This window comes from Cherax quadricarinatus, chromosome 10 (assembly GCF_038502225.1).
Source record: "Cherax quadricarinatus isolate ZL_2023a chromosome 10, ASM3850222v1, whole genome shotgun sequence".
Lineage (NCBI taxonomy): Eukaryota > Metazoa > Arthropoda > Malacostraca > Decapoda > Parastacidae > Cherax > Cherax quadricarinatus.
The window spans coordinates 38,220,697-38,244,042 of record NC_091301.1 but is presented as its reverse complement, the minus strand read 5'-3'; the positions used below and the strand labels follow the sequence as shown (position 1 = coordinate 38,244,042).

The window sequence follows — 23,346 nt, the reverse complement described above, 5'->3', positions numbered from 1 at the left end:
TTTGTTTTACATGATGGTAGGGATGCTGGTGTCTTTTTTTCTGTCTCATAAACATACAAGATTTCAGGTACATCCTGCTACTTCTACTTACACTTAGGTTACACTACACATACATGTAGAGTGGAACCTTGACTTATGAGTGTCTCAACTTACGAGTTTTCTGAGATATGAGCCATCCCTGGGACGATTTTTTGCTCTGAGTTATGATCCAACATTTGAGTTACGAGCCAGCTCCCCCCTCCCTCTTCCCCCTCAACCCAAAACCTGGACACCTTGCTTGTTTATCTATGATTTCATGCTTTAATTCCATAGAAATCATTTTCTTTTTCTTCTCAGCAATAATAATAATTTTTTATTATTATAATTAACACACTGGCCGATTCCCACCAAGGCAGGGTGGCCTGAAAAAGAAACACTTTCACCATCATTCACTCCATCACTGTCTTGCCAGAAGGGTGCTTTACACTACAGTTTTTAAACTGCAACATTAACACCCCTCCTTCAGAGTGCAGGCACTGTATTTCCCATCTCCAGGACTCAAGCCCGGCCTGCCGGTTTCCCAGAATCCCTTCATAAATGTTACTTTGCTCACACTCCAACAGCACGTCAAGTATTAAAAACCATTTGTCTCCATTCACTCCTATCAAACACGCTCACGCATGCCTGCTCGAAGTCCAAGCCCCTCGCACACAAAACCTCCTTTACCCCCTCCCTCCAACCTTTCCTAGGCTGAGCCCTACCCCGCCTTCCTTCCACTACAGACTGATACATTCTTGAAGTCATTCTGTTTCGCTCCATTCTCTCTACATGTCCGAACCACCTCAACAACCCTTCCTCAGCCCTCTGGACAACAGTTTTGGTAATCCTGCACCTCCTCTTAACTTCCAAACTACGAATTCTCTGCATTATATTCACACCACACATTGCTCTCAGACATGACATCTCCACTGCCTCCAGCCTTCTCCTCGCTGCAACATTCATCACCCATGCTTCACACCCATATAAGAGCGTTGGTAAAACTATACTCTCATACATTCCCCTCTTTGCCTCCAAGGACAAAGTTCTTTGTCTCCACAGACTCCTAAGTGCACCACTCACCCTTTTCCCCTCATCAATTCTATGATTCACCTCATCTTTCATAGACCCATCCGCTGACACGTCCACTCCCAAATATCTGAATACATTCACCTCCTGCATACTCTCTCCCTCCAATTTGATATCCAATCTTTCCTCACATAATCTTTTTGTTATCCTCATAACCTTACTCTTTCCTGTATTCACTTTCAATTTTCTTCTTTTGCATACCCTACCAAATTCATCCACCAACCTCTGCAACTTCTCTTCAGAATCTCCCAGGAGCACAGTGTCATCAGCAAAGAGCAACTGTGACAACTCCCACTTTGTGTGTGATTCTTTATCTTTTAACTCCAAGCCTCTTGCCAAGACCCTCGCATTTACTTCTCTTACAACCCCATCTATAAATATATTAAACAATTATTATTAATATAATTATTAATTTAGGGCAATGGAGCATAGATCCACTGTACAGCACTTTGTCTGGATTTTTTGGGTTATCCTAGGTAATTTATACTATGTATGATAACTTCACTTATGTGTACTTGTGTGTGTGAGAGATAGAGAGAGATAGAGACAGATACAGAGAGAGAGACAGCCACATTCAGTCAGCCAGTCAGTCAGCCAACCAACCACCCACCCACCCGGCCAGCCAGCCAGCCAGCCGGATACGTATTACACATGTTCCAGAGTTGTTTCTCTTTACTTAGGGTATAGGTATACAGGTTGGCCATCACTAATCCGGCAATCAGTTATCCGTTTCCATCAGTAATCCGGCACTAATTTCGGCTTGCATAATTTTAAATTTCATCATAATACTAACTCAAATCATTATACTGACTCAAATTTCATCATTATACTGACTCAGAAATTGTGCAAATGGTTGTAAATCCACAGCAGCAAGCCAGTGGAGGAGAAAGCAGTGATGAAAATGAGGAAGATGTAGCAGAAAGTTTCTATTGATAGGTTAATTAGGTGTATTCCAACGTAACCACTCTGTAATCCGGCAAACTCACTAATCCGGCACACTACAGATCCCAATGATGCCGGATTAGTGATGGCTGACCTGTACTACAATCTGGTAGGATGACACTACTAGTGGTATTCTCCCATTCCACTGTGTCGACAATACATAAAGATAACAGTAACATATGATACTATATTATTTTTTTTTATTATCACACCGGCCGATTCCCACCAAGGCAGGGTGGCCCGAAAAAGAAAAACTTTCACCATCATTCACTCCATCACTGTCTTGCCAGAAGGGTGCTTTACACTACAGTATAAACTGCAACATCAACACCCCTCCTTCAGAGTGCAGGCACTGTACTTCCCATCTCCAGGACTCAAGTCTGGCCTGCCGGTTTCCCTGAACCCCTTCATAAATGTTACTTTGCTCACACTCCAACAGCACGTCAAGTATTAAAAACCATTTGTCTCCATTCACTCCTATCAAACACGCTCACGCATGCCTGCTGGAAGTCCAAGCCCCTCGCACACAAAACCTCCTTTAACCCCTCTCTCCAACCTTTCCTAGGCCGACCCCTACCCTGCCTTCCTTCCACTACAGACTGATACACTCTTGAAGTCATTCTGTTTCGCTCCATTCTCTCTACATGTCCGAACCACCTCAACAACCCTTCCTCAGCCCTCTGGACAACAGTTTTGGTAATCCCGCACCTCCTCCTAACTTCCAAACTACGAATTCTCTGCATTATATTCACACCACACATTGCCCTCAGACATGACATCTCCACTGCCTCCAGCCTTCTCCTCGCTGCAACATTCATCACCCATGCTTCACACCCATATAAGAGCGTTGGTAAAACTATACTCTCATACATTCCCCTCTTTGCACTCCTAAGTGCACCACTCACTCTTTTCCCCTCATCAATTCTATGATTCACCTCATCTTTCATAGACCCATCCGCTGACACGTCCACTCCCAAATATCTGAATACATTCACCTCCTCCATACTCTCTCCCTCCAATCTGATATTCAATCTTTCATCACCTAATCTTTTTGTTATCCTCATAACCTTACTCTTTCCTGTATTCACTTTTAATTTTCTTCTTTTGCACACCCTACCAAATTCATCCACCAACCTCTGCAACTTCTCTTCAGAATCTCCCAGGAGCACAGTGTCATCAGCAAAGAGCAACTGTGACAACTCCCACTTTGTGTGTGATTCTTTATCTTTTAACTCCAAGCCTCTTGCCAAGACCCTCGCATTTACTTCTCTTACAACCCCATCTATAAATATATTAAACAATTTTTATTTTTTTTTTTTTTTTTTTTTTTTTTTTTTCAACAAGTCGGCCGTCTCCCACCGAGGCAGGGTGACCCAAAAAAGAAAGAAAATCCCCAAAAAGAAAATACTTTCATCATCATTCAACACTTTCACCACACTCGCACATTATCACTGTTTTTGCAGAGGTGCTCAGAATACAACAGTCTAGAAGCATAAACATATAAAGATACACAACATATCCCTCCAAACTGCCAATATCCCAAACCCCTCCTTTAAAGTGCAGGCATTGTACTTCCCATTTCCAGGACTCAAGTCCGACTATATGAAAATAACCGGTTTCCCTGAATCCCTTCACTAAATATTACCCTGCTCACACTCCAACAGATCGTCAGGTCCCAAGTACCATTCGTCTCCATTCACTCCTATCTAACACGCTCACGCACGCTTGCTGGAAGTCCAAGCCCCTTACCCACAAAACCTCCTTTACCCCCTCTCTCCAACCCTTTCGAGGACGACCCCTACCCCGCCTTCCTTCCCCTATAGATTTATATGCTTTCCATGTCATTCTACTGTGATCCATTCTCTCTAAATGACCAAACCACCTCAACAACCCCTCTTCTGCCCTCTGACTAATACTTTTATTAACTCCACACCTTCTCCTAATTTCCACACTCCGAATTTTCTGCATAATATTTACACCACACATTGCCCTTAAACAGGACATCTCCGCTGCCTCCAACCGTCTCCTCGCTGCTGCATTTACCACCCAAGCTTCACACCCATATAAGAGTGTTGGTACTACTATACTTTCATACATTCCCTTCTTTGCCTCCATAGATAACGTTTTTTGACTCCACATATACCTCAACGCACCACTCACCTTTTTTCCCTCATCAATTCTATGATTAACCTCATCCTTCATAAATCCATCCGCCGACACGTCAACTCCCAAGTATCTGAAAACATTCACTTCTTCCATACTCCTCCTCCCCAATTTGATATCCAATTTTTCTTTATCTAAATCATTTGACACCCTCATCACCTTACTCTTTTCTATGTTCACTTTCAACTTTCTACCTTTACACACATTCCCAAACTCATCCACTAACCTTTGCAATTTTTCTTTAGAATCTCCCATAAGCACAGTATCATCAGCAAAAAGTAACTGTGTCAATTCCCATTTTGAATTTGATTCCCCATAATTTAATCCCACCCCTCTCCCAAACACCCTAGCATTTACTTCCTTTACAACCCCATCTATAAATATATTAAACAACCATGGTGACATTACACATCCCTGTCTAAGACCTACTTTTACCGGGAAGTAGTCTCCCTCTCTTCTACACACCCTAACCTGAGCCTCACTATCCTCATAAAAACTCTTTACAGCATTTAATAACTTACCACCTATTCCATATACTTGCAACATCTGCCACATTGCTCCTCTATCCACTCTATCATATGCCTTTTCTAAATCCATAAATGCAATAAAAACTTCCCTATCTTTATCTAAATACTGTTCACATATATGCTTCAATGTAAACACCTGATCTACACATCCCCTACCCACTCTAAAACCTCCTTGCTCATCCGCAATCCTACATTCTGTCTTACCTCTAATTCTTTCAATTATAACCCTACCGTACACTTTTCCTGGTATACTCAGTAAGCTTATTCCTCTATAATTTTTACAGTCTCTTTTGTCCCCTTTCCCTTTATATAAAGGGACTATACATGCTCTCTGCCAATCCCTAGGTACCTTCCCCTCTTTCATACATTTATTAAACAAAAGTACCAACCACTCCAACACTATATCCCCCCCTGCTTTTAACATTTCTGTCATGATCCCATCAGTTCCAGCTGCTTTACCCCCTTTCATTTTACGTAATGCCTCACGTACCTCCCCCACACTTACATTCTGCTCTTCTTCACTCCTAAAAGATGGTATACCTCCCTGACCAGTGCATGAAATTACTGCCTCTGTTTCTTCCTTAACATTTAAAAGTTCCTCAAAATATTCTCGCCATCTACCCAATACCTCCATCTCCCCATCTACTAACTCCCCTACTCTGTTTTTAACTGACAAATCCATATTTTCCCTAGGCTTTCTTAACTTGTTTAACTCACTCCAAAATTTTTTCTTATTTTCATTAAAATTTCTTGACAGTGCCTCTCCCACTCTATCATCTGCTCTCCTTTTGCACTCTCTCACCACTCTCTTTACCTTTCTTTTACTCTCCATATACTCTGCTCTTCTTATAACACTTCTGCTTTGTAAAAACCTCTCATAAGCTACCTTTTTCTCTTTTATCACACCCTTTACTTCATCATTCCACCAATCACTCCTCTTTCCTCCTGCCCCCACCCTCCTATAACCACAAACTTCTGCCCCACATTCTAATACTGCATTTTTAAAACTATTCCAACCCTCTTCAACCCCCCCACTACTCATCTTTGCACTAGCCCACCTTTCTGCCAATAGTCGCTTATATCTCACCCGAACTTCCTCCTCCCTTAGTTTATACACTTTCACCTCCCTCTTACTTGTTGTTGCCACCTTCCTCTTTTCCCATCTACCTCTTACTCTAACTGTAGCTACAACTAAATAATGATCCGATATATCAGTTGCCCCTCTATAAACATGTACATCCTGGAGCCTACCCATCAACCTTTTATCCACCAATACATAATCTAATAAACTACTTTCATTACGTGCTACATCATACCTTGTATATTTATTTATCCTCTTTTTCATAAAATATGTATTACTTATTACCAAATTTCTTTCTACACATAGCTCAATTAAAGGCTCCCCATTTACATTTACCCCTGGCACCCCAAATTTACCTACTACTCCCTCCATAACATTTTTACCCACTTTAGCATTAAAATCCCCAACCACCATTACTCTCACACTTGATTCAAAACTCCCCACGCATTCACTCAACATTTCCCAAAATCTCTCTCTCTCCTCTACACTTCTCTCTTCTCCAGGTGCATACACGCTTATTATAACCCACTTTTCACATCCAATCTTTATTTTACTCCACATAATCCTTGAATTAATACATTTATAGTCCCTCTTTTCCTGCCATAGCTTATCCTTCAACATTATTGCTACTCCTTCTTTAGCTCTAACTCTATTTGAAACCCCTGACCTAATCCCATTTATTCCTCTCCACTGAAACTCTCCCACCCCCTTCAGCTTTGTTTCACTTAAAGCCAGGACATCCAGCTTCTTCTCATTCATAACATCCACAATCATCTCTTTCTTATCATCTGCACAACATCCACGCACATTCAGACTTCCCACTTTGACAATTTTCTTCTTCTTATTCTTTTTAGTAATCTTTACAGGAAAAGGGGTTACTAGCCCATTGTTCCCGGCATTTTAGTTGACTTTTACAACACGCATGGCTTACGGAGGAAAGATTCTTATTCCACTTCCCATGGATATAAAAGGAAAATTAATAAGACCAAGAACTATTAAGATAAAATCAAAGAAAACTCAGATGAGTGTGTATAAATAAATGTGTACATGTATGTGTAGTGTGACCTAAGTGTAAGTAGAAGTAGCAAGACATGCCTGTAATCTTGCATATTTATGAGACAGACAAAAGACATCAGCAATCCTACCATCATGTAAAACAATCACAGGCTTCGTTTTACACTCACTTGGCAGGACGGTAGTACCTCCCTGGGTGGTTGCTGTCTACCAACCTACTACCATAATTATTATTAATCTTCTTCTTCTTTCAACACACCGGCCGTATCCCACCGAGGCGGGGTGGCCCAAAAGGAAAAACGAAAGTTTCTCCTTTTACATTTAGTAATATATACAGGAGAAGAGGTTACTAGCCCCTTGCTCCCGGCATTTTAGTTGCCTCTTACAACACGCATGGCTTACGGAGGAAGAATTCTGTTCCACTTCCCCATGGAGATAAGAGGAAATAAACAAGAATAAGAACTAGAAAGAAAATAGAAGAAAACCCAGAGGGGTGTGTATATATGTGCTTGTACATGTATGTGTAGTGTGACCTAAGTGTAAGTAGAAGTAGCAAGACGTACCTGAAATCTTGCATGTTCATGAGACAGAAAAAAGGACACCAGCAATCCTACCATCATGTAAAACAATCACAGGCTTCGTTTTACACTCACTTGGCAGGACGGTAGTACCTCCCTGGGTGGTTGCTGTCTACCAACCTACTACCATAATTATTATTAATATAATTATTAATTTAGGGCAATGGAGCATAGATCCACTGTACAGCACTTTGTCTGGATTTTTTGGGTTATCCTAGGTAATTTATACTATGTATGATAACTTCACTTATGTGTACTTGTGTGTGTGAGAGATAGAGAGAGATAGAGACAGATACAGAGAGAGAGACAGCCACATTCAGTCAGCCAGTCAGCCAGCAGACTTATCCCCCTATAATTTTTGCACTCTCTTTTATCCCCTTTGCCTTTATACAAAGGAACTATGCATGCTCTCTGCCAATCCCTAGGTACCTTACCCTCTTCCATACATTTATTAAATAATTGCACCAACCACTCCAAAACTATATCCCCACCTGCTTTTAACATTTCTATCTTTATCCCATCAATCCTGGCTGCCTTACCCCCTTTCATTTTACCTACTGCCTCACGAACTTCCCCCACACTCACAACTGGCTCTTCCTCACTCCTACAAGATGTTATTCCTCCTTGTCCTATACACGAAATCACAGCTTCCCTATCTTCATCAACATTTAACAATTCCTCAAAATATTCCCTCCATCTTCCCAATACCTCTAACTGTCCATTTAATAACTCTCCTCTCCTATTTTTAACTGACAAATTCATTTGTTCTCTAGGCTTTCTTAACTTGTTAATCTCACTCCAAAACTTTTTCTTATTTTCAACAAAATTTGTTGATAACATCTCACCCACTCTCTCATTTGCTCTCTTTTTACATTGCTTCACCACTCTCTTAACCTCTCTCTTTTTCTCCATATACTCTTCCCTCCTTGCATCACTTCTACTTTGTAAAAACTTCTCATATGCTAACTTTTTCTCCCTTACTACTCTCTTTACATCATCATTCCACCAATCGCTCCTCTTCCCTCCCGCACCCACTTTTCTGTAACCACAAACTTCTGCTGAACACTCTAACACTACATTTTTAAACCTACCCCATACCTCTTCGACCCCATTGCCTATGCTCTCATTAGCCCATCTATCCTCCAATAGCTGTTTATATCTTACCCTAACTGCCTCCTCTTTTAGTTTATAAACCTTCACCTCTCTCTTCCCTGATGCTTCTATTCTCCTTGTATCCCATCTACCTTTTACTCTCAGTGTAGCTACAACTAGAAAGTGATCTGATATATCTGTGGCCCCTCTATAAACATGTACATCCTGAAGTCTACTCAACAGTCTTTTATCTACCAATACATAATCCAACAAACTACTGTCATTTTGCCCTACATCATATCTTGTATACTTATTTATCCTCTTTTTCTTAAAATATGTATTACCTATAACTAAACCCCTTTCTATACAAAGTTCAATCAAAGGGCTCCCATTATCATTTACACCTGGCACACCAAACTTACCTACCACACCCTCTCTAAAAGTTTCTCCTACTTTAGCATTCAGGTCCCCTACCACAATTACTCTCTCACTTGGTTCAAAGGCTCCTATACATTCACTTAACATCTCCCAAAATCTCTCTCTCTCCTCTACATTCCTCTCTTCTCCAGGTGCATACACGCTTATTATGACCCACTTTTCGCATCCAACCTTTACTTTAATCCACATAATTCTTGAATTTACACATTCATATTCTCTTTTCTCCTTCCATAACTGATCATTTAACATTACTGCTACCCCTTCCTTTGCTCTAACTCTCTCAGATACTCCAGATTTAATCCCATTTATTTCCCCCCACTGAAACTCCCCTACCCCCTTCAGCTTTGTTTCGCTTAGGGCCAGGACATCCAACTTCTTTTCATTCATAACATCAGCTATCATCTGTTTCTTGTCATCCGCACTACATCCATGCACATTTAAGCATCCCAGTTTTATAAAGTTTTTCTTCTTCTCTTTTTTAGTAAATGTCTACAGGAGAAGGGGTTACTAGCCCATTGCTCCCAGCATTTTAGTCGCCTCATACGACACGCATGGCTTACGGAGGAAAGATTCTTTTCCATTTCCCCATGGACAATAGAAGAAATAATGAAGAACAAGAGCTATTTAGAAAAAGGAGAAAAACCTAGATGTATATATATATATATATGCATGTGCGTGTCTGTGAAGTGTGACCAAAGTGTAAGTAGGAGTAGGAAGATATCCCTGTTATCTAGCGTGTTTATGAGACAGAAAAAGAAACCAGCAATCCTACCATCATGCAAAACAGTTACAGGTTTCTGTTTCACAGTCATCTGGCAGGACGGTAGTACTTCCCTGGGTGGTTGCTGTCTACCAACCTACTACCAATAAACCAGCCGTATCCCACCAAGGCAGGGTGGCCCAAAAAGAAAAACAAAAGTTTCTCTTTTTAAATTTAGTAATATATACAGGTGTTACTAACACCTTACTCCCAGCAGTTTAGTCACCTCTTACGACACACATGGCTTACGGGGGAAGAATTGTGTTGCTTCGTTCATGGAGTAGGTGTGTTTCAGAACATGTAGCTGCTGTGCTAAGCTAAATCACACCATCAACATTTTAATTTTTTTTTTTACACTGCATCAATCACACATTATGAAAGCATATTGTTATTTTTTAAATACACTACCTAACAGAATACTCCATTCTACTGAATGTACAGCAATGCATGCAACCATATGACCTGTCTTTGTAATACTCATTTGTGCTTTATTGTTATCTGTTTACAATAACGTTTTATCACTGATTACATCATTGCTTAGTTAATCTTAAGTTAATTTTAAGCCAGCCCGTAATGCTATGCATACAAGTGGCTTTGGCATGCTGCTCTTACCTGTATTTTTTTGTACCTCTGTATGTATGTTCAAATTATTAAATAAATAAATAAATAAATGTAAAGAAATTAGAGAGTAAAGAGATGTTGCATTTGCAGACAGCAAACACATGTAACATAAGGGAAACCTACATTTGGCTCTTACCAGTCAGTTCATGTGCCATTTCCTTTACTCTCTTATCATAGGTTAAGAAGGTTGATTGCTCCTGCTTCATAAAGTCTATGTCTCCAGTCAGACGTGTTATTTCTTTACCCATTTCAGCAATCTTTGTTCTCAGAAGACCCATAAAATAACTTTTGTCTTGCACCTGAAATAATAATTATAGTGAATGTATGTCTTTTTTCAAAGTTTCAGTAAATGAAACATCAAAGTTAAACACAAAGCAAACATCCTTAATAACATCCAGTTTTGTAAGTTGGTAACCTTAAAAGAATAAAGCTTTGCCTAACCTAGTTCCACGATATGGCAGAATGCCCAGTTGTGTGTACACTGCAAACTCATCGATCAAGCTCAGTTATAACATCAAAACACATATCTCAGCAACTGAGTTTTTTAACTTTACCAGCAAATTTACATTCCATAAGTAACAGAGTTTCAACCATACATTTTTTTAATACATGAACCAATTCTCAATGAGTTAAAGTGACGTGAAGAAGGAAACACATTTACCACCACTCATTCTCTCGCTGTCTTGAAAAGTCACAGACAACATAATTCAAATGACCCTCTGAACTACATTGCCATTCCTTATCCTTCAGATCAAGCTAACCAAACCTGTACAAATTAAAATGTGTAAAACTTCAACACAGTTGCCTTTGTTTTGTTGCACTGTTTATATCTGAACTGACTACAACTGAACTTACGCATCCCACTTTTCATATCTTGGGTTACTCTACCTGTAGCAGGGGATTCAGAAACTGTTTATTGGAATATTGGATGTGTTGTTATTGTTGTCAGTTCATTTGTTAGGAAAAAGTGACCTGACATGATACTTGGTCATATGATGATTCATTCAGTGGTGCTTCCAACTCTACGACAGGCGATGGCAGCAGAAAAAACTTTAACAATAGTGTCAGACTCAATGGTCTGAATGTCTGGATATATGTAACATGTTTTGCTCTAACTCTGGATATCTGACAACTCTAGATTGCAAATAAGAGGTAGATCACTGTAGTTTATACTGAGACACCATTCAATGGACTTCTTTCTAAACACACTTCTTGTATTTGAATCACTGATTCCTGTAACAGGAACAGGGGATTATACCCCTCAGTGCTTTATTATGGGGCATAAAAAAAAGTAAATTATTTTGACAATAAAATCAGTACTGTTTTAACTTATAACACTCTACATTGCATTTGACCATATATGCACAAGAATTCCACGAGAGTCACAGTCAACCTGGGAGATGCACAGGGAAAGTTTGTCACACTACAATACTACTACTACTACTGCAGCAGAGACCTAGGGAAGGGCACCCAGTTAAAACTGAGAAGGACCAGGCAAGTTCCGTGCAGGAGCAAGGCCTTAGGTATCCTTAGTTTAATATAAGGAACTAATATACAGGTTTAAATATAAGTTCTCAAGTGGCAAGAAGTACTGTAGCACATAGTGCATAAAATTAGAGCATTTCTATTGGAATAATTGTCCAAAAAATGTACTGAAAAATGTATTTAAATTATTTATCTACAATACACTATATGCTTTTGAAGGATGTGTGTTTTTAACCAGAAATATTTCAAGTTGAAACAGTTTCAAGTTGAAACAGTTTAAGTTGGAACAGTTTCAAGTTGGAACAGTTTCAAGTTGGAACAGTTTCAAGTTGGAACAGTTTCAAGTTGGAACAGTTTCAAGTTGGAACAGTTTCAAGTTGAAACAGTTTCAAGTTGGAACAGTTTCAAGTTGGAACAGTTTCAAGTTGAAACAGTTTCAAGTTGAAACAGTTTCAAGTTGGAACAGTTTCAAGTTGAAACAGTTTCAAGTTGAAACAGTTTAAGTTGGAACAGTTTCAAGTTGGAACAGTTTCAAGTTGGAACAGTTTCAAGTTGGAACAGTTTCAAGTTGGAACAGTTTCAAGTTGGAACAGTTTCAAGTTGAAACAGTTTCAAGTTGGAACAGTTTCAAGTTGGAACAGTTTCAAGTTGGAACAGTTTCAAGTTGGAACAGTTTCAAGTTGGAACAGTTTCAAGTTGAAACAGTTTCAAGTTGAAACAGTTTCAAGTTGGAACAGCTTCAAGTTGAAACAGCTTCAAGTTGAAACAGTTTTCAGGTGAAACAGTTTTCAGGTAGATAAATTAGACACATGTGCAACTCTTGGGTATCTTTATTGAGGAAACGTTTCGCCACACAGTGGCTTCATCAGTCCATACAAAGGAGAATCTTGAAGAACAGGAGGAGAATGAGGTAATCAGTCCCTCAACCTTGAGTCGATGTGGTCAGTCCATCAATCTTGAATAGAATACGGCATACGTGTGGAGAAGGAGCTTATAAACCGTTGGCAGGAGAGGTGCAGCAGTCATAGGTAGTGCCACATTTGTTCAATGTTGAAGTAGGTCGTGCCAAAGAATTAGGCAAGCGAAGAATTCCCAAGTATTAAGATCCCAAGAAGTTGCAGTGTCTGACAGGTTTGTAGATGAATGGGATCTTAATACTTGGGAATTCTTCGCTTGCCTAATTCTTGGGCACGACCTACTTCCACATTGAACAAATGTGACACTACCTATGACTGCTGCACCTCTCCTGCCAACGGTTTATAAGCTCCTTCTCCGCACGTATGCCGTATTCTATTCAAGATTGATGGACTGACCACATCGACTCAAGGTTGAGGGACTGATTACCTCATTCTCCTCCTGTTCTTCAAGATTCTCCTTTGTATGGACTGATGAAGCCACTGTGTGGCAAAACGTTTCCTCAATAAAGATACCCAAGAGTTGCACATGTGTCTAATTTATCAACATGTCGGTTCTCTGAACCATTCATCTACAAGTTTTCAGGTAAAACAGTTTTCAGGTGAAACAGCTTTCAGGCGAAACATTGTTGAGACGAAACAGTTTTCAGGTGAAACAGTTTTCAGGCAAAACAGTTTTCAGGCAAAACAGTTTTCAGGCAAAACAGTTTCAAGTTGAAACAGTTTCAAGTTGAAACAGCTTCAAGTTTAAACAGTTTCAAGTTGAAACAGTTTCAAGTTGAAACAGTTTCAAGTTGAAACAGTTTCAAGTTGAAACAGCTTCAAGTTGAAACAGCTTCATGTTGAAACAGCTTCAGGTTGAAACAGTTTCAAGTTGAAACAGCTTCATGTTGAAACAGCTTCAAGTTGAAACAACTTCAAGTTGAAACAGTTTTCAGGTGAAACAGTTTTCAGGTAAAACAGTTTTCAGGTGAAACATTTTTGAGGCGAAACAGTTTTCAGGTGAAACAGTTTTCAGGTGAAACAGTTTTCAGGCAAAACATTTTTGAGGCGAAACAGTTTTCAGGTGAAACAGTTTTCAGGTGAAACAGTTTTCAGGTGAAACAGTTTTCAGGCAAAACAATTTTCAGGCAAAACAGTTTTCAGGCAAAACAGTTTTCAGGCAAAACAATTTTCAGGCAAAACAGTTTTCAGGCAAAACAGTTTTCAGGCGAAACAGTTTTCAGGTGAAACAGTTTTCAGGCAAAACAGTTTTCAGGCAAAACAGTTTTCAGGCGAAACAGTTTTCAGGTGAAACAGTTTTCAGGCAAAACAGTTTTCAGGTGAAACAGTTTTCAGGCAAAACAGTTTTCAGGTGAAACAGTTTTCAGGCAAAACAGTTTTCAGGCGAAACAGTTTCAAGTTGAAACAATTTCAAGTTGAAACAGCTTCCAGTTGAAACAGTTTCAAGTTGAAACAGTTTTAACCCTTAACCCTTTGAGGGTCGACAGGCCCTCTCCGAAACTCGTTCTCAGGGTCGGCCAAATTTAAAAAAAAAAAAAATTATTTTCTCTTATGAAAAGATAGAGAATCTTTTCCCGATCATAAAGACACCAAAAGTTTGAAATTTGATAGAAAACTTACGGAATTATGCTCTCGCAAATTTAGCGGTCTCGGCGATGTTTACGCATCGGCGATTTTGCCCACTTTGAGCCCCATTTTCGGCCATTTTCACTGTACTAGTCGACAAAAAACATGAATATTTCGCTAGAACTCCATTTTTTCTATCGAATTGGTGCAAGAAACCACCCATTTATGAAATTCAACTATGCAGTACAGTGGTCAGAATTTAGCAATTTTGCCAATTTCACACAAATTTCAAAAGATGCCAATTTCCGAATAGGGTCCAGAATAAACAAGAAAGACATTCCTGGCACTAAAATGACATTTCCTCTAGTCATTAGTCACGTCTCAAGGCCCCTCTTATATTCTTTTGCTTTCCACTTTGAATTTTTATTTTCACAAAAAATATAAGATTTACTGTTATGCAGACTACTGCATTAGTGTAAAAAATGGTATAAATATTATTGGTGCACTTGTGAAAGAATATTAGACTCACCAGTTGACGTGTATTGGACGCTTGGCACGATTTGTTTACTTTTGAAGTTTGGTAAAAATCGAACATTTCTGCTACTTTGAGCTCAATTTCAAGGCACCTTTCATTGTAAAACCAGTCAAAATCATCTCAATTTCTGTAGTATGTCTTCCATTCTATAAAATGAGACCAAGAAAACTAGAATACAACAATAAATACCATACGAAAATACACTGCAAAGTCGCTGATTTATTAAAAAAAAATGGTCAAAGTTTTTTTTTTTCATTATGCACTGTGTGCTGCAGGATTTTTTTTAGACTGTGCACACTGACCACATAGACCCATTCTTTCATATGAAGGCCTACCAGCTTTCTCCCACTAGATTTGAGGCCGCTAGAATTTATGAGTACTAGTACGTCGAAAACCCCTACGCGTAAGTCGTACTAGTACGACCAAAACCCTCAAAGGGTTAAACTGTCTAAACGTAAATCTACGTTCACTCATGTGGCGCTCCAAATATTTTGAGAAACAAAAAAATTCTTTTTTTTTTTATTTCTTTTAAAATGAAGAACACATTTTTCTACATGTTATAGGATTAAAAAAATTTTTTAGGGTCAATACTTACGAAGATATAAGACCGTGAAATTGGCTCTGGATGCTCACCTGTCGGCAATATCGACTCCTGCCGCTTGCAGAAGTGTTGCCGATATACCTTTTTTTCTCTTTTTTTTTTTTTAATTTATATATTTTTTATGTTCTGATAATTGCAATTTATAATAGTTCTTCTGATTTCATAGCCAATCTTTGTTCTGACACTAATATTAGGTACTGCAATAGTGCTCAAATAGTCACAATCACACTGACAGGTGAACATTTACACATACTTGGGTAATTTACTATTTTCTAGAAATATATACGAAGTATTTATAGGTCCCAGCAATGTTTTAGATACCCTGGCATATACCTTGAAGCAGGTTGTTATGAAAGGCATCTCTATACTGTTGACAGCCCAGTGAAATTTGATAAATGCACACTGCTCCAGCTAACCCTCGCTCTATTTGTTATCACTGTTACACACAAACATGTCTTGTCTCTCTGTCTATTTATCTGTCTGTCTATCAATCTGTTTATCTCTCTGTCTGTCTATCTCTCTGTCTATCTGCCTGTCTATCTATCTTTGCCTGGAATTTTTGGGTTATCCCAGGTAATTTACACTATGTATAATAACTGTACTTATGTGTACATGTGACAGAGACATAAATAGCCAGAGATATAGACAGATACAGAGATATAGATAGAGAGAGAGCCAAAGCCTGCCAAAGCCAGCCAAAGCCAGCCAAAGCCAGCCAAAGCCAGCCAAAGCCAGCCGGCCAGCCTGCCGAATACATAAAGAAGGAACACTGCAACAGGCCTACTGGCCCGTGCAAGGCAGGTCCATGTCCCCCCCCAAGCTTAGACCAATGACCCACCTAGTCAGGTCACATCCACTGAAGGAAGGAGCACATCAGACCTAGTAGCACAAGCTAGTCAGGTCCAACTCACACCCACCCACACTCATGTATTTAGCTAACCCTCGCTATATTTGTTATCACTTTACACACAAACTTGTCTGTCTATCTGTCTGTCTGTCTGCCTGTCTATCTGTCTCTACTTATCTGTCTTTCTGTCTGCCTGGAGTATAGTATATGAAACTCCTTGAAGAATGGTGTTATGACAACTGTGACATTTGATAAATGGGTCCTCGGGGAACCCTGGCTTTGTTTTCACTAATACACACAAATATGTTTGTCTATCTGTCTGTCTGTCTATCTATCTTTGCCTGAAATTTTTGGGTTATCCTAGGTAACTTACACTATGTATAATAACTGTACTTATGTGTGCATGTGAGAGAGAGATATAGATAGAGATAGAGACAGAGAGAGATAGAGACAGAGAGACAGCCAAAGCAAGCAAGCAAGCCAGCCAGCCAAATACAGTGGACCCCCGCATAACGATCACCTCCGAATGCGACCAATTATGTAAGTGTATTTATGTAAGTGCGTTTGTACGTGTATGTTTGGGGGTCTGAAATGGACTAATCTATTTCACAATATTCCTTATGGGAACAAATTCGGTCAGTACTGGCACCTGAACATACTTCTGGAGTGAAAAAATATCGTTAACCGGGGGTCCACTGTATATAAGAACATAACAAAGAAGGAACACTGCAGCAGGCCTACTGGCCCATGCAAGGCTGGTCCATGTCACCCTCCCCCCCCTAGCTTAGACCAATGACCCATCTAGGCAGGTCAAATCCAATGAAGAAAAGAGCATGACATCAGACCTAGTAGCACAAGCTAGTCAGGTCCAACTCACACTCACGTATTTATCTAACTTATTTTCACTTTCCTCTTAAAATGGGAGTGTTAATGCGACATGGAATCAGTGAATCCCTGGTGTTTGCCACACTATTTGCTCTAGCTGGCGCTCAATTGAACTGGTGCTCCCACAAGGTACTAAGTGCTCCCAGATTTGTTTTATACTGCACACACACACACACACACACACACTGAGTGCACAGACCCATTCTTTCATGTCTAGGCGACTCAAGTCGATTGTGCCAAATTTGAAGGAATTAAAAATAAAATGTTGATCTACGTTTGGAGCGCTATGCGTGCAAACGTAGATCTACATTTGGACAGTTTAAGAGTTAAGCTGAAACGGTTTTCAGGTGAAGCAGTTTTCAGGTGAAGCAGTTTTCAGGTGAAGCAGTTTTCAGGTGAAGCAGTTTTCAGGTGAAGCAGTTTTTAGGAGAAGCAGTTTTCAGGCGAAGCAGTTTTCAGGTGAAGCAGTTTTCAGGTGAAGCAGTTTTTAGGAGAAGCAGTTTTTAGGAGAAGCAGTTTTCAGGCGAAGCAGTTTTTAGGAGAAGCAGTTTTTAGGAGAAGCAGTTTTTAGGAGAAGCAGTTTTTAGGAGAAGCAGTTTTTAGGAGAAGCAGTTTTTAGGAGAAGCAGTTTTTAGGAGAAGCAGTTTTTAGGAGAAGCAGTTTTCAGGCGAAGCAGTTTTTAGGAGAAGCAGTTTTTAGGAGAAGCAGTTTTTAGGAGAAGCAGTTTTTAGGAGAAGCAGTTTCTAGGAGGAGCAGTTTTCAGGCGAAGCAGTTTTCAGGTGAAGCAGTTTTCAGGTGAAGCAGTTTTCAGGTGAAGCAGTTTTCAGGTGAAGCAGTTTTTAGGAGAAGCAGTTTTCAGGCGAAGCAGTTTTCAGGTGAAGCAGTTTTCAGGTGAAGCAGTTTTTAGGAGAAGCAGTTTTTAGGAGAAGCAGTTTTCAGGTGAAGCAGTTTTTAGGAGAAGCAGTTTTTAGGAGAAGCAGTTTTTAGGAGAAGCAGTTTTTAGGAGAAGCAGTTTTTAGGAGAAGCAGTTTTTAGGAGAAGCAGTTTTTAGGAGAAGCAGTTTTCAGGCGAAGCAGTTTTTAGGAGAAGCAGTTTTTAGGAGAAGCAGTTTTTAGGAGAAGCAGTTTTTAGGAGAAGCAGTTTCTAGGAGGAGCAGTTTTCAGGCGAAGCAGTTTTCAGGTGAAGCAGTTTTCAGGTGAAGCAGTTTTCAGGTGAAGCAGTTTTTAGGTGAAGCAGTTTTCAGGTGAAGCAGTTTTTAGGAGAAGCAGTTTTCAGGCGAAGCAGTTTTCAGGTGAAGCAGTTTTCAGGTGAAGCAGTTTTTAGGTGAAGCAGTTTTCAGGCGAAGCAGTTTTCAGGTGAAGCAGTTTTTAGGAGAAGCAGTTTTCAGGTGAAGCAGTTTTTAGGAGAAGCAGTTTTCAGGCGAAGCAGTTTTCAGGCGAAGCAGTTTTCAGGTGAAGCAGTTTTCAGGTGAAGCAGTTTTCAGGTGAAGCAGTTTTCAGGTGAAGCAGTTTTCAGGTGAAGCAGTTTTTAGGTGAAGCAGTTTTCAGGCAAAGCAGTTTTCAGGTGAAGCAGTTTTTAGGAGAAGCAGTTTTCAGGTGAAGCAGTTTTTAGGAGAAGCAGTTTTCAGGTGAAGCAGTTTTTAGGTGAAGCAGTTTTCAGGTGAAGCAGTTTTTAGGAGAAGCAGTTTTCAGGCGAAGCAGTTTTCAGGTGAAGCAGTTTTCAGGTGAAGCAGTTTTCAGTTGAAGCAGTTTTCAGGTGAAGCAGTTTTCAGGTGAAACAGTTTTAAATTGAAACAGTTTGAAGTTTGAAGTAGTGATTAAATAGTTGAGAAATCATAATTTTTTTTCGAGTAACTGGTAGGTGTATAGTGTTTAGTTAATTTTGGGTGATGAGGTGATTTCTAAGTTGGGCCTTAAATTGGTTTTCAGGCAGGGGTCCTTTAGTGTGTTCTGGCAATGAATTCTAGATCTTTGGGCCCTTTATGTGCATAGCATTTTTGCATAGGGAGAGATGGACACGAGGGATATCAAACAGTGATTTGTGGCATGTGTTGTGCTTGTGTGTTCTGTTGTAGTTACCAAGGTGGAGTTTGAGAAGAGGGTTAATATTGGAGTATAATGTTCTGTGAATGTAGTAGGAACAATAATAAATGTGGATGTTTTGTATATTATGCAAGTTAAGGCTCTTAAAAAATGGAGGAGTGTGTTGTCTAGTGCAGGAATTGGTAATCATTAGCACAGCAGCTTTTTGTTGGGTTATTAAAGATTTACTGTTGTTGAGCCCCATGTACAAATACCATAGGTGAGGTAAGGGGTAGATGAGAGAGTAGTAAAGAGGAAGAAGTGCTGTTTGGGGTACATAGTATCAAAACTGATTTGAGTCCTGCACAAGCCGGGGATCAGTAATAAGGTTTCGGAGACTTGTTACTTTATTTGGGTTCTTGAAACACAGGCAGTAAGTTTAAGTGCCCTGCCCCAGTAGGGCCATGCCCTACCTGGGCATGGCCCTAATGGGGCCATGAGTGACGTCAGCTGCCAGAATGAGGCAGGGTAAGCGTGGTGCAGGCTGAGATTGGTAGGCCTATAGGTGGCAGCACCAGCATGGTGCAAAATATGAACCCAGCTGGGCATACAATAGTGCCATATCTTAGAAAGTATGCGTACTGTTTTGGAGACTTTCTTGGAGATTTGCTGTATGTGGGTTTGGAATTTGAGACTGAAGTCAAGGCAGAGACCTAGAAATTTGCTGTGTTTCTTGAAATGGGTGAACTATTTATCAATATGTTAAGCTGAAAATTTGAAGCTCTGTTTCCAAACAGCATGAAATAGGTTTTTTCTATATTGAGAGGAGGTTTGTTGGTAGCCATCTAAGTAGATATTTTTAGTAGTTCATCATTAACAGTGTCTGTTAATGTAGTTGAGTTTGGGTGAGAGAAGACATAAGTAGTGTCATCTGCAAATAAAGCATGTTGAAGGAGTTTAGATGCATTTAGGAGGTCACTGATGTAAATGAGAAAGAGAAGTGGGCCAAGGATGCTACCCTGTAGGGCTCCAACAAGAACAGGCTGTGACATGGAGTTAACGACATTTGTATGTATGTATTGATTTCTATTGCTAAGATTTAAGCAATCGAAAGAATGTCCTCTAACCCAGCAATGTTCAAGTTTAAGGTGCAATAGGTCACAGTCAACAGTATCAAATGCTTTTCGTAGGTCTATGAAAGTCCAAGGAGAATTTTTTTTTTTTTTGAGTGCCATATACAGAAGTTCAAACATATGTATAATTGCATAATTAGTACTTTTTTTTCAGCCTAAATCTAAAATGACAGGGGTTAAGTAGGGGCAAGTTTGATATAGGCCTATAGTTATTCAATTCAGTTGGGTCACCTCCTTTGAGGATTGGGGTAACTCTTGCTGTCTTGAGTATAGATGGGAAGGTAGAAGATTCAATAGATTTGTTAAAAAGAGTTGCAATTATTGGTGACAACACAAGAAGCTTTTTGTACATGAGTGGTGGTAAGTTATTTAGGTCTCCTGTCTTGTTCTTTATTGTTTTGATGATAAGCGAGACTTCTGTAGGGTTTGTTGGAGCTAGAAATAGAGTATTTGGGTAGTTATCAGTGAGGCAGTCTTTTGGCTGAGTATTTGTTTGAGATTTTGTTTCCTAGCTTTGTCCCTACGGTTGAGAAAAAGACATTAAATTTGTTGACAGTATCTGTTGGCTGGAGGAGAGGTTCTTCTGGTTTCATTAAGTTAATCACTGTTTTGAGACAGCTTTTTAGATCCTAGAATTTCAGATAGGGTTTTCCAGGTCTTTTTCATATCCCCTTTTATGTCATACAATCTGTTTTTATAATACAGTTTTTTAGACCTCCTTATTAAATTAGCAAGTATTAAGGAGTAATGTTTTGTTATTAGACCCATTCTGTACTGTTTTTCTTATATATTTTTTTTATCAAAGAATCTGAGGATGCTGTTTGTAAGCCAGGGGCTGTTTAGTTCCTTTGCTGTGATCTGCTTTGTTTTTATTGGGCAATGCCTATTATAGAAGTTTTGGTTTTTTTCTAAGAAAATTTTGGCACATTCATCATTATCAAAGTTGACTGCTAGCTCACTCTGCCAGTCAATGTTACTTAATACTGAAATAAAGTTATTAACTGACGACTCGTCATGTAGTCGGAATGTGATCTTGTGTCCTGGGGCAATTTACATAAGTTGGTTATGAGAAAGGTGGGATAGTGGCCAGTGGTGTTATCTGTGATTATGCCTGCTTTCAATGGAGTTAGTGTTTGTCCAGATATGATCTAGTAATGAGACACTTGTCTTGGAGACTCTTGTTGGTTTAGTTACAGATGGCAGAAGTAAACAGTTCCTCATAGTGTTTGTGAATTCAGTTACTTGTGGGTCATGGTCATGGATGTGGTTCATGTTGAAGCCACCTCTAAGTATCAGGTGGTGTTTATTCATCTCTGTCAGTTATCATGTTTCTTAGGTTTTCACAGAGTAAATATGGGAGTGAGGTACTCTGTAGATTACTCCAACTGTTAAAGGCTTTTTTAAATTTTTTGATTTAAATTTAGCAAGTGTATACCTTGTATACCATACCTTCTTGATGGACCCCCAAGAATAAGTAAGCAAAATTTCTCCTTTCCCTTTAACCCTTTCAGGGTTCCCAGGCCCTCTCCCAGACTTGTTCTCAGGGTCGCCCAAATTTCAAAAAAAAAAAAAAAAAAAAAAAAAATTCTTATGAAAAGATAGAGAATCTTTTCCTGATCATAATGACACCAAAAGTATGAAATTTGATGGAAAACTTACGGAATTATGCTCTCGCGAAGTTAGTGGTCTCGACAATGTTTATGCATTGGCGATTTTGCCCACTTTGAGCCCTATTTTTGGCCACTTCAACTGTACTAGTCGACAAAAATCATGAATATTTCACTAGAACTCCATTTTTTCTATCGAATGAGTGCATGAAACCACCCATTTACCGATTTCAACTATCCAATAAAGTGGTCAGAATTTAGCAATTTTGCCAATTTCACACAAATTTCAAAAGATGCCAATTTCCAAATAGGGTCCAGAATAAACAAGAAAGACATTTCTGGCACTAAAATAACATTTCCTCTGTTCATTAATCACGGCCCCACACTCCTCTTACATTCTTTTGCTTTCAACTTTGAATTTTTATTCTCACAAAAAATAGAAGATTTACTGTTATGCAGACTACTGCATTAGTGTAGAAATGGCATAAATAATATTGGCGCACTCATGAAAGAATGTTAGACTCACCAGTTGACGTGTATTGGAGACTTGGCATGATTTATTTACTTTTGAACTTTGGTAAAAATCGAACATTTCTGCTACTTTGAGCTCAATTTCAAAGTACTTTTCATTGTAAAACCAGTCAAAATCATCTCAATTTCTGTAATATGTCTTCCATTCTATAAAATGAGACCAGGAAAACTAGAATTCAACCATAAATACCATACGAAAATACAGTGCAAAGTCGCTGTTTTAATCCAAAAACACGGTCAAAGTTTGTTTTTTTTCTCATTACGCAGTGAGTGCTGCAGGATTATTTTTATACTGTGCACACTGACCACATAGACCCATTCTTTCATATGTAGGCCTACCAGCTTTCTCTCACTAGATTTGAGGGCGCTAGAATTTAGGCGTACTAGTACGTCAAGAACCCTGGTGCGTAAGCCATACTAGTACATCCGAAACCCTGAAAGGGTTAATATACGAGGGCTCTTTAATCCTTTCAGGGTTTTGGCTGTACTAGTACGGCTTACGCACCAGGGTTTTTGACGTACTAGTACGCCTAAATTCTAGCACCCCCAAATCTAGTGAGAGAAAGCTGGTAGGCCTACATATGAAAGAATGGGTCTATGTGGTCAGTGTGCGCAGTATAAAAAAAAATCCTGCAGCACACAGTGTGTAATGAGAAAAAAAAAAAACTTTGACCGTGTTTTTGGATTAAAACAGCGACTTTGCACTGTATTTTCGTATGGTATTTATTGTTGTATTCTAGTTTTCCCTGGTCTCATTCTATAGAATGGAAGACATATTACAGAAATTGAGAGGATTTTGACTGATTTTACAATGAAAAGTACTTTGAAATTGAGCTCAAAGTAGCAGAAATGTTCGATTTTTACCAAAGTTCAAAAGTAAATAAATCATGCCAAGTCT

At 39.3% G+C, this 23,346-nt stretch overlaps 1 protein-coding gene across 8 annotated transcripts in view; it reads right to left on the bottom strand.

Moving 5' to 3' along the window:
* Positions 1-23,346, bottom strand: part of LOC128688062 (intraflagellar transport protein 74 homolog) — a 694,157-nt gene that overhangs the window by 50,494 nt on the left and 620,317 nt on the right. For all 8 annotated transcript variants that reach the window (XM_070083786.1, XM_070083787.1, XM_070083782.1 and 5 more), the window contains one exon: positions 10,457-10,619. In XM_070083786.1, coding sequence (XP_069939887.1) covers positions 10,457-10,619 — 163 coding nt within the window. The remainder of the gene's footprint in view (positions 1-10,456; positions 10,620-23,346) is intronic.